General features: G+C 38.4%; 1 protein-coding gene across 6 annotated transcripts in view; it reads right to left on the bottom strand.

Annotated features, from left to right (window-relative positions):
- The window catches only part of ARHGEF7 (Rho guanine nucleotide exchange factor 7), a 318,711-nt gene that overhangs the window by 168,471 nt on the left and 137,546 nt on the right, over window positions 1–12,694 (bottom strand). For all 6 annotated transcript variants that reach the window (XM_043991289.1, XM_043991291.1, XM_043991290.1 and 3 more), the window contains exon 5: window positions 10,340–10,541. In XM_043991289.1, coding sequence (XP_043847224.1) covers window positions 10,340–10,541 — 202 coding nt within the window. The remainder of the gene's footprint in view (window positions 1–10,339; window positions 10,542–12,694) is intronic.

Here is a 12,694-nt window from a genome sequence, read left to right as displayed (position 1 = left end):
TTAGCAATAAATATAACAGATGACAACAGCACATAAAATGTGACTTGGGGGCAGCTAGGTGGCGCAGTGGATAAAGCACCAGCCCTGGATTCAGGAGAACCTGAGTTCAAATCCGGCCTCAGATATTTGACACTTACTAGCTGTGCGACCCTGGGCGAGTCACTTAACCCTCATTGCCCAGCCTAAAAAAAAAAGTGACTTGGATAGTCCTGTGATTTCAACAATGTGCTTACTCCGACCAATAATGCAACACAAAACTTGTATAACTTCTCAGTCTGTGTAGCTCTTAGCCATATTCTCCCTTTATCCATACATCCTCATAATTCTCTATAGCAGATCCAGACAGTGTGTTAAAAGCCTTTCACTCGATTTCCCAATATTTTATAGATCCCAATGAAGCACAAAAGCTATACCAATTATCATTTTATTTTGCTACATGATGGGTCTATCACCTTTTCCAGTCATACAACTCTGATGTGTAAAGAACACTTGGTATGGCATTAATTTTCAAACACGGCCAATATATTCATTTGTTTTAACTGACTATACTTATCTGTAAGAAGAAAGAGTTGAAGATGAGGAGAGTCACTGGACAATAAGTGATATATGAGAGAGAGAGAGAGAGAGAGAGAGAGAGAGAGAAAGAGAATCAATAAAATATTTAAATGAAAACCAACTCTAGGATGATGTCCTCATAAGGGCAATACTCAGTCATCAGTAGATAAATGGCAAAAAAAATCAAAAGAAAACTTACCAAAAAGAAAATTTTACTATATGGGAAAACAAGATATAAAAAATGGTCAAACTCAGTAATAATCAGAAAAAATAAATTTAGAATTCAGAGGCAGTACTTTACACCTACCAAGTTTTTAAAAAGCACTAAAAAAATTTTTAAACCTTCAATAGATCTACTGTTGGTAAAAACTGATAACAAAAGCTAAAATTAATATTGGGTTTCAGGTTTGCAAAATGCTTAATATCATCCTCACAACAAACCTGTGAGGTAGATGCTACTATGAACACAATTTTGCAGGTAAGGGAACTAAGACTGGGAGTTTTAAAAACTTTCCCAGAATCACATATCTAATAAAGATCTAATGCAAGATTTGAATTCAGATAAAAATAAAATACTATTAAGTGGGGATGGTGGGGAAGGAAAAAAAAAAGATTTGAACTTGGGCCTTTTTGATTACAAGTCCAACATTCTAATTATTATGCCACTTAACTGAAAATTAGCAGACTGTTTTTGGAAGACCATCTGGAGATTGTAAAATCACAGCTTTTACCTCAACAATTGCATTTTTGTGGATGTACCCTCAATCTCATTATAAAGGAAGGACAAAGGAACAGTGTTTAAAAATACAATGTTGGGGCAGCTAGGTGGCGCAATGGGTAGAGCACTGGCCCTGGATTCAGGAGGACCTGAGTTCAAATCCAGTCTCAGACACTGGACACTTACTAGCTGTGTGACCCTGGGCAAGTCACTTAACCCTCAATGCCCCACAAAAAAAAAAATATGCTATAAAGTTTAAAACTCTATGAACACTTTTAGAATACGCTGTATAAATCAGGATTTATGTAAATGCAAAAACCATAGGATATCAACACAATGGGATACTACTGTATCATTGCTCTGAAAAACATAAAAGTTTGGAAAGATTTAAATAATGTAATGTGAAGTGAAGGAGAACATATATATGTGTACATGTATGTATATATGTGTATATATGTATGTGTATATGTACCATCTGACCACAAAAGGAAAAATGTATGGACAAACAGAGGAAAATACATAAAGATACAGGAGTAATCAACAAGCCAATAGACAGTGAGAAACTGAATTTTATTCATATATCACAACCTCAGTTTTAAATGTGTACTTAATTATTTTTGTTGTTGCTTATTTAACTTTGAAATAAACTTTATTTTGATTTTTATTTAAAAGGCAAGGGATAAAGGCAGACAATTGAGGAAAAAATACAAAACACTGGCAAGGTTCAATGGGAATAAACATCAGTGAGACTAAAACAATTTGAAATGAAGTTTTAATAAATGCTGACAACAATAAAAAGTGTTTCTTTACTTTTGTGGAGGACAAGAAAAGTAAGGGATAGATAGGATCCCTGCCTGGTTTAAATAACTATGAAATGAATGGGGCACTATTTAGTTCCTATTTTGTTTCTCTTTTCTCCACCAAGAAAAATTATCTTCAACACCCCCCAAAAAGGGAGCTAAATAGGAAATGAAACCCAAGATAAATCAGGAGCTATTAAGAGGTTATCAAGGGGGTGGCTAGGTGGCGCAGTGGATAAAGCACTGGCCCTGGATTCAGGAGTACCTGAGTTCAAATCTGGCCTCAGACACTTGACACTTACTAGCTGTGTGACCCTGGGCAAGTCACTTAATCCCCATTGCCCCGCGCAAAAAAAAAAAAAAAAAGAGGTTATCAAGTTGACCTCAATGAGCTTAAGACACATGGACTGATTAAAGGAACGAAATCCCAGGGCAATGAAAATTTTGGACATGACTGCTAAACCCAGGTTAGTGATTCCTGACAAGACAAAGAATGAGTGATGCCACTAGGCTAGAGCCATGAAATGTTATCAAAATTTTCTTAAAGATCATAGGATCCTACACCTAGAACTGAAAGAGGCCTCAGAAGTTACCTAGTATGAACCCCCTCATTTTAAAAATGAGGACACTGGTTACAGACAGTTAATTGAAATGCAATTGAGTTTACTTTTCACTGTAACATATAGCCTCTCTTCCCAAAAATAAAGGTAGATATTAATGTAGCATGGATACAGCACAGAATCAATCTCTCTCTCTCTCTCTCTCTCTCTCTCTCTCTCTCTCTCTCTCTCTCTCTCTCTCTCTCCCCCCCTTCCTTCCCTCCCCACCTCCCTCCCTCCCTTTCACCCCCAACCCCATCTGAATACACAGATAGGTTGTATTGATTACCCCAATGAGTGGCTACCCTGCTACAACTCACTCTTACGTGGGAAACCACTAGTGGTAACCTTAGTCTGAGAGAAAATATATCCCAATGGTGTGTTTCCCATTTAAACAAATAAAACCAAGATGACACAATGATGTCAATAAGAGGTAATGACCACCTAATCATGAAACATTTATTAACAGAAAGCAAAATAATACTAATAATTAAAATAACAGGCTACCCAAACACCTGAGTCATACTCTCCCACCAAAACACATAGGATCCATGAGTAGGCACACACTTAGATAAACCTAGGTAGAGAAACCCATGTGCCCAGGGCAACTCACAATTAGGGACTGCAGTCACTGATGTCTTTGGTCTCTAGAAAATAATCTATCCCACAAGTCACCTACTGCTACTCTTCTAGGCCCTTCTGATCTCCTGAAAAAGCTACTGCTCTTTACTCTCAGGCCACTAAAAGCAATTTTAAACATTTTACCAAAGAATAGCCTCAAGCCTAGGATCTGCAGAGCTTCCTGGGTCTGTTCCCTTGGCTGGGCACTGAAGCACTGAAAAGGAGTTCCCTTAAAGTCTGTGATCCGCCAAGCTATTCATATCTGTTCTCTGAGCTTTGAAGGGTTTTCCTTTCCTGAGCAATATAGGGCAGTAAAGAGCATTGCAGACAAGCCTCTGGTTTTCCCCCCTCTCAGCCATAGAAGGCACTAAGGAGCAAGTAAACCTTGCTCCAGCATGCTCTAAACACAGGATTGCTCCTTCTCCAACTATCTCCCTAAATCAGTTTATTTCCAATCAGACCAGCATCTCTGCAACCGTAGAGCCAGTCTATCGTCATAACTGATTTCTGGCAATGAAACATCTGCAGGGACAGAAAAGGAGGCAAGACGAGACATCAGGGTACATGAGTGGATTCCATGACAGGAGTCATCTGGCAGATCTGCTGCCCAATATGTATTACCAGTTTGTACCTCAGGGGGCAACTGCACAGAAGGGTGACAGAAGGAAGTGAATCTCTGGGAGGCCCTAGCTATGTATTATTAAGTAAAGAAGTTCAGAAGCAAAAAGGAACTGTGTGGCTTTGATCCTAAGAACAGTCAAATCAATTGGCATTATCTATCAGGACCTTCCTATGTGCCAGGTACTGTGCTAAGTGCTGAGATTCAGAAAGACAGAGCAGAGACTCAATTCTAGCTTCCAGTCCAGGGTGGAAACGAACAGTGAAATCACCAGGGCAGGAGTTTCAGACCAAAGGGATGCCTGCAGTTCTGAGTCCCTCCCAACAGCAATCTCCTGACCCTCCCAGTGAGAGACAGGTCAACAGAGCTGGGTCAGGGACTCTTAGGGCTCAGACCCGGAGAGCAGTGAGCAGACTTGGCCCCAGACCGCATCCCTGTGGGAGCACTGGAAGTTAGAAGATCTTGCTGCCCGAGTTGTGAAAACAGCAGAAGGATGTAAAGGGCATAGGTCAGGCCAGACTTTACCTCTAGAAATCAGCAAAGCCCAACACTGACCATAAACCCCTATCATTGTTCCCTCACTATGCCTTAGCCCTCCTAAATCTATTCTTTTGTCCTCTTAGAGAACTTCTTATCCTCTTCCCTCTCCACGGCCACTTACCAATCTTTATCCTATCACTACTCATTTCTTGGCCGAACTCCAGTCCTGGACTATTCACAGGCCACTATACCCTCTGCACCTTCTGCTTAATGGAGCTGGAAAAAGTCACACAACCACACTGACTGAATGGACAAATGTATGTCATTTAATTTCTTCTTTTTTTTTTTTTTTAAAGTGAGGCAATTGGGGTTAAGTGACTTGCCCAGGGTCACACAGCTAGTAAGTGTCAAGTGTCTGAGACTGGATTTGAACTCAGGTACTCCTGACTCCAGGGCCGGTGCTCTATTCACTGCGCCATCTAGCTGCCCCTGTCATTTAATTTCAACTGTGCCCTCCCTGATTCTCTATTTCACTCCCAAAAGACAGCATTCCAAATCTCTTTTCTCAAGCCTGCCATAGCTCCTCTTACCATCTGCACCTGATGACTGTTCTCAAAACCACTTAACATGATGCATCCTTCCCACCACCAACCCCCAAACCTCTCTTTTCCTCCGGTTTCTGACAATGAGGTTGCCCTCTCTTTGACAAAGCCTGCTGTCTTCTCCAGCAGAATGCCCCCAAATCATCCCTTTTCTCTGTAATCTCAATAATGGTTCCTTCCCTACTACCTTCAAATATGTCCAAGTCTCCCTCATACTTAAAAAAAGACAAAACCTTGCACTAGACCTCATCACCCCCCTCAAACAATCATCCTTTTATCTCTCCTCCCACTTCAACCTTCTGTAAGCTAGCTTCCAACTTTGTCAACGAACTGAAATTGTTCTCTTCCATACTACCAATAATCTCTTTATTGACAAATCTGATGGTCTTTTCTCAGTTCTCAACCTACTTCTTTATAACATTAAACACTATTCAACTCTTTTGTAAACAAATTCAATGCAAAAAAAACCCAACTTCTTGTGCTTTCCCTATACAAAGTTGCCTTTCACTAGTCATTATCTGCAAGTCATATTGTCTTCCCCAGCCATCACAGGAAGCATTAAGGAGAAATTATTTTATCCTCCAAAACTCTTCCTAATACTTAGGAATCTAAAGCTATAATCCAGATGTGTAACTAGGGCCAGCAGCAAAGATTCTAAGCCAGACACCAAAAACTGCTGACAATCGTACTCTTTCGGGAGATAGAAACAACCCAACAGCTTGACAAGAATAATTGGCTTAAAAAATAAAGTTATCAAGTGCCTTGCTTCTTCAACTCGGTGAGCATGCCCCTAAGTTAACATCTTCCTCACTCAGTTCAAGCCTCCCTCCCCAACAGTGACCTATCAGTGTTAACCTTGCATTATACTAGGATCTCCTTTCACAAGCCAGTATCTGCCTGCCTGCTTCTGTGTCTGTGTCTCTTTCCTATCAGTCAGTCAGTCTGTCAGTGGAGGTGGAGTGGGGATTGTCTCCCCTCCTCACTGCATCATTTAACATTTTGTGAGTACCAGTACAGCATTGAAGAGGTCAATCTGCTAATATAACCAGTCTAGCTCCTTTTCAAACAATATATTTCCAAAATGATGCCCCCTTTGCCCTCTTATAAGTTGTCATATGCTATATCTCTTTTAAAAGGAGGAGTCTCTTTTACAAGAGGGTAATATATGAATACAGTAAAGAATGGGTACTAAATTAATTTCCCTTATATCTTTCTCACTATCAAATTATAATTTTAAAAAATCATTGCATCAGAGCCCAAAGGGATCATTTAGGACAAGCAATCACCCAATGAAAGAATAACCTTCACAACATCTAGAATTGCTGCCATCTCAGCCTCTATCTGAACATATCCAGTGATGGGAAGCTCACTACCTAGGAAGACCTACAGAAGTCTTGGGTCAGGGGCAGGCTGCCCCCCCCCCAAAAAAATGGTTCAAGACATATATCAAATCCATGAGGCAAATGTAAAAAATATATACATATAACTTTTACTAAATAAAAAAAAATCTTAACAAGGACATAGAAATATTCAACATGAATATACTTTGACAAGTGCAGCTCCACATCCCTACCCATAAGAAAGCACAGAGGGTGGTAACATAAATGGCGCAAAAAAGAATTCAAGAAGTCTATCAGGTCCAAAAAGCCTGCTGAACTGTGTCTGTCTAAAAGAATATAAAGAAATATCCATTCACGTACAATGCCTTCACATAGATCAGGTCATTTGACAACTAAGTGAATACCATATACAAAACACTGCTAAGTGTTGTCAGAGCTAAAAAGATGACCAAGACATGGTACCTTCTCTCCTGGAGTGTAAAGTCTGGTAGAGAAGATAACTATCTAGAATGTCAAGTATAATGTGAGCATTTCACACTAGCTGTTCCAGAGCCATCTTCAACTCAATATGTCTAAAACTGAACTCATCTTTCCCCCTAAAACAGCACTTTGAAACCTTCAAGTTCTATATAAATGACTTTTGCATTAATAATAATAGTGTATCAGTCTACAATCACCAGGCCTACCATCTTGATAATGACTTCATTCCCTGAGCCTTCTATTGCACCCCTACTGACCTCAAACAATGTTAATAGAGCAATGCAGAGGAACGTGGTAAATATTTAACAACTAAGCTCTCCAGAAGGAAAGAAAAATTGCATGCACATATACTTTTAAGTTTGCTCTGCATTATTATCACTTTCTTAAGTCTAAACCATCAATAAAACGATAAATCAAGCCCTGATTTGGAGCAACTGCCATTTCTAAAGTGTAAATGCTCACACTGAAAAAATGACTACCAACTTCCTAGTTAGAACTGGCTCTAAGACACCTCTGAGATAAACCCCTCCCCTCTTCCATCCTTCTTTATTTCTGTTGGAAGCACAACCATCTTTGCTGTGTCTCAGGTTTATAATTTACACAATATCCTGGACATCTAACTTGTACTTATCCAAGATCTTCAAGCAGCTGCCATCTCTTGCCATCCCTACTTCCACAATGCCTTTTGCATCTGATGCCTTTTCTGTGCTTTTATAGCTACAGCCTTATTTTATTTGTTTGTTTGTTTGTCTGCAGGGCAATGGGGGTTAAGTGACTTGCTATGGGTCACACAGCTAGTAAGTGTCAAGTGTCTGAGGCCAGATTTGAACTCAGGTCCTCCTGAATCCAGGGCCGGTGCTCTATCCACCCAGCTGCCTCCACTACAACCTTATTTTAGACCCTCATCACTTCTCACCCAAATTACTGTAATAGCCTTCTAATTGGTCTCCCACTTCAAGTCTCTCTGTACTCCAACACATGTTACACACACTGCTACAAAAATAATTTTCCTTAAATGCAGATGTGACCATATAACTACATTACTCAAACAACTCAAGTGACTTCCTATTAATCTAGCATGAAATATAAATCCCTCTGCTTAACTTTTAAAGCAATATACAACATACCCCAACCTATCTTTCCAGCCTCACTACCTGCTACTGCCATCTGTGATTAGGCTAATCTGGCTTTCCTCTCTGTTTATCACACGTGATATTCCATCTCCCACTTCAGTGCTTTGCACTGGCTGTCTCCCTCATGCCTGGAATGCACTCCCTCCTAACTCCAACTTCATAGCGTCCCTCTTCCCTTAAAAGAAAGCTCAAGTACCATGATACATATAAAGACTTCCCAGATCTTCCCAGCTCATAGCGCCCTCCTGACCTATGTTGTATTTAACCACTTTGTATTATTGTAGTATTTATCAATTTCATATTTCTCTGTCTCTGTCTATCATTAGTATACAAACTCACTGTGAGTAAATAATACTTTACTCTTTGTACTTGTATCCTTAGACTAACACAGTGCCTGAGACATAGGAAACAGAAAGCAGGGACATGTCTGGGAAACAAAAAGTATTCTAGTTTAGTTGGAAGGTAGAATATCCAAAAGAAATAGTGAAAAATGACCTGAGTATTTTTAAGAGTACTCTACATCTCCCTCTCAAATTCCTCTGCCTCTTCTTCTCAAATACTAAAAAGTATGTGTTCCACAACTTCCACGTCTTTCTACATTCTCTTCAGCCTCATTCAAGCCCATGGCCTCAAGTGACCTCAATGAAAATTCTTTTATTTCAGCAGTCACCTCTCCTGAGGGCCCAGGCCTATGTCTTTAAAGTTCCTACCTTGTACCTCATATTCAATATGTACCATTGGCAAATCAAACTTGATGTGTCTAAAACTAAGCTTATTAAGTTTCCCCAAAACTCGTTCCTCTGAATTCATTATTCAATAAAACTACCATCTATCCAATCTACCAATTTCAAAACAATGTTATCATCTTTGCCTCCTGTCTTTCCTGTCTTTCTTGTCTAATCAGTCATAGAGTCTATGAAATCTACCGGCAACACAACTTTTGCATATATATTGTCTAACATCAGTGCCACTACTTTACAAACCCTCATTATTACCCAGATGAACCAGGTATAGTGTATTTCTAACAAGTATTCCTATATATACTCTCTCTTTCCCTCTTTAAACCACTCTTCATACCCTTTACACAGTCACTTCCTGTACATGTATATTCCGCTTTTGTTTGAAATATCAATAATTCCCTAGTGCCTAATAAAAAGTTTAAATTCCTTACCCTAGAAGTTGTAGTTCTCTACAACCTAGTGCCATGATAGCTATGAATGACCTTGGGTTTTGGTTTGGCTTGGGTTCAAACCTGGCACTTACTAGTCCTGTGACTGTGAACAAAAGCACATGATCTTCTTTAGGGGTTACAGTTGCCCATTTGCAAGATGAGGGGGGCTGGGCTCTTATGACTACTCTGACTCCTTTCAGAATTTTACATTCCTTCATTTTGTGTTGCCTTTTGCATCTTATTTCATGCTATTCATATGCATGTATTTCTTACTTCAGCCAAACTACCCCTTTGCCTTTACACATCCCTTTGGAATGTCTCCCCTCCTCACTGCAGCATTTCTATTTTTAAAAGTCCAAATCAAAAGCTACCTCCCTCCAGGAAGCATTCCCTGATACCCCAAGTCAGTAATAAACTTTACCCCATCAGAGTGTGTATAACACTTAGCTTACATCTTTACTACATACATATTGGGTATAACTTTGTATTACAGGTAATTGTGAATGTCATCTCCTCCTACTAGACAAGATGTTCTTAAACTGGATTCCATTGGGTTGTTGTTATTGGGTTGTTGTTTTCTTTACTATTTTGATAGCAATATTTAAATATAATTAGTTTCCTTTTAAACTTGTATATTAGACCTTATGCATTTAACAACATTCTATGAAGGGGTGCCTAAGTTTCACCCCAATGTTAAAGGAGCTCATCAATTATTTAAAAAAAAAAAAAAGGTTAAGAAACACTAGACTTATTAGCTACAAAAGGGCCAAGGATCGATGTCTTATCAAAAGTTGGTATCTCATCCAGGGCCTAGCACATTGTTCTGGTCCCAGCAGACATTTAATAAACATATCAAATTACCAAGGCTATGCCAAGATTAATCTCGAAATGTTATTATGGATAAATTAGAAAAAGAAGAGGTAAGGTATTTCCCCATCCTGAAAAGTGTAGTGTTTGAATACTACATATAAATTTCTAAATCATTACTACTATGATAATAATGTCACTGTATGTTTATGTAGCTGTTTAGTTCTGCAGTCTATGCACTGATACGGTGCAATAAATTCTACTTAAAAAGAAAACTAGAAGAGAAATATTAAGCCACTTGAAGTTATTCAAACAGCAGAAAAATATCTGTTAGTAGCAGATCTAGTTAATTATATCCTAGCTTCCTTCTGTTCCTCTTACAATTCTACAAATATGAAAACCTCAGACACTTACCATTTGATTTGATTTCTCGGACGTAGTTGCTAGGGAACCAGCCTGTTTTGCCATTGTGAGTGCCCTCCCACCAGCCCCCTTCTTCTACTCTTGTGACATGGATGATGTCTCCTTTTGTAAAAGAAAGTTCATCTTCATTTGTTTGTTGGAAATTAAATTTTGCTCTCACCACCAGTTGATGGTTGCTATTATCCGTCATGTCCTAAATGAAAGAACAGACATATGGAAGAGTGAGTCTATTTTCTTACGAAACTGGTACATCTATCACACAAAAAGCTTTAAGCAAACTGAAATTAATCCCATTTTAAACTGTGCAAATAGAATGAAGAGAAAACATTTCTGTTAAGATTCTTTTAACTTTACTTTGTAACCAAATTGATGTACAAAAATAATCATTGGATCATAAATATAGAATCATCACCACCATCCAGTCCAACTCACTTGTTTTTTGGGTAAGGAAATTGAGGCCTAAAGAAAGTCACAGGTAGCAAATGAAAGGGTTGGAATTTGAAAAAGTTAGAATTTTACTCAAGGTGTTTTGCCTCCAAAGAATGACCAGTGTTCTTGAAAAAGAAATTTTATTTAAAAATAAAAAAGTTTTAATTGTGTACATGTGTCCAGATTATGTTGAAGTATTCCTCTTATTAGGAACTCTTTGTTTTTAACTTTAAGTGTGGTAAGAATTTAATGTGACCACAATTACTTAAAAGTTCTTTTAAGTTCTTGTAGCTATTAGAGATTTTTTTTTAATGAAGCTTATGTTATCATTCTCTTCAAAGTTACATAATAATTTCTAAAAGGAAATGATATTGGAAATTTCTGCAGGAAAACTGTAGCATTTTGATGAACTTGGGATTTCACTGGTATGGGCATCCCTCCATATAAACATTTAAAGGAAAGGAAAAACAAAGTTTAAGCCATTTAACCAGTCATTCCAACAAATAAAAGAGCAGAAAAAAAATTCTGGATCAATATAGAACCCAGGTGTTTAACTGTAATTTTTCATTCTCAACAAATAACCAATCCATTTCTTTTTCAGGTCACACATATTCTCAATGTATTCCATTCTACTTCTCACATTTAGTTAACTTGGAACTTTAAGCTTCCAAGATCATGCTTTCATGTGGCTACACAGCAACAGTAAGAGACTTAGTAGCGAAGATGCTAGCTTTTGTGGCAAAAAGCAATTTGGGGCCACTGAAACAATCGTGTGATGCCTCAAAACAGATATGTTTCTACCTTTTTATATTTGATTCTGGGTATAGCTCTTTTCACTAAAGTGACTTGCTAAGATGGATACACAGATGGACTAAATCAACAGTCTGCCCACCCAGTTACATTTCTAAGTCTTAGCAGTACATATTCTTCATCCACTTTGTTTTTCCAATGTGGGTGGCTGGACCAACATCTTTAACACCACCAGTGACTGTTGAATTCAGAGAACTACCAAAGTTATCTCCACGTCTGTATCTTTCATAATTTTACTATGTATGTGAAAGCATCTGAATGAATATCAATTTTTTTAAGTCAACAAATATTAAGAACTTTAGACTCTTCTAGTTTCTATACCTTTCATTTAGTTGTGATTATAAAGATGCATTCTGTTGTAGTAGTTTGTGAAAGTCTGTCTGGATTACATTCTCATGTTTTCATAATAAATATTTTCAATATATGCAGAGTATTCAAATAAAGATTTTGTAAAGATAAAAAATAAGGCATGTGGATTGGCAGTTGCTGATATGAATGCTAAGATATAGTCAATTAAAATTTTTATGATGTTCAGCGTTCACCTGATCAAGCACCTTCCTGCATTCTTCTTGAAAAAGGAATTAGGGGGCAGCTAGGTGGCGCACTAGATAAAAACACTGGCCCTGAATTCAGGAGGACCTGAGTTCAAATCCCAACTCAGACACTTGACACTAGCAGTGTGACCCTGGGCAAGTCACTTAACCCTCATTGCCCCCCCCCCAAAAAAGAAAGGAATTAAAAATTTACAGACAGGACATTTTCAGTTTACACTATAGGCTTTTGGGTCCCTTTCATTTTCTTGTCCTTCCATCATGGCCTTTACCATCTTCCCTTGTGCCTAACTTTTAAGTAAAGTCACCAAAATTAAGGTGCATGTTGGCTTAGTTGGAAGGTTCTTGTCATATTCTTCCGAGAATTTATCGAGTTAAAAGGCTCACAGATGAAAGGGAGTTTCACAGAAGTTAAACTTTCACAAGGTTGCACAGGTAGTAAACGCCAGAGCCAGGGATTAGAAATCAAGACCCCAAATCTAGTGTTCTTTCCACTATACCACAATGGTTATTCTCTGCAAAGGAAAGTGGTGCAAAAACTTCAAGTATGTCTTTG

Source organism: Dromiciops gliroides, chromosome 3, assembly GCF_019393635.1.
Source record: "Dromiciops gliroides isolate mDroGli1 chromosome 3, mDroGli1.pri, whole genome shotgun sequence".
Classification (NCBI taxonomy): domain Eukaryota; kingdom Metazoa; phylum Chordata; class Mammalia; order Microbiotheria; family Microbiotheriidae; genus Dromiciops; species Dromiciops gliroides.
The sequence above is the reverse complement of the archived record's forward strand: the minus strand, read 5'-3'. Positions and strand labels throughout refer to the sequence as shown.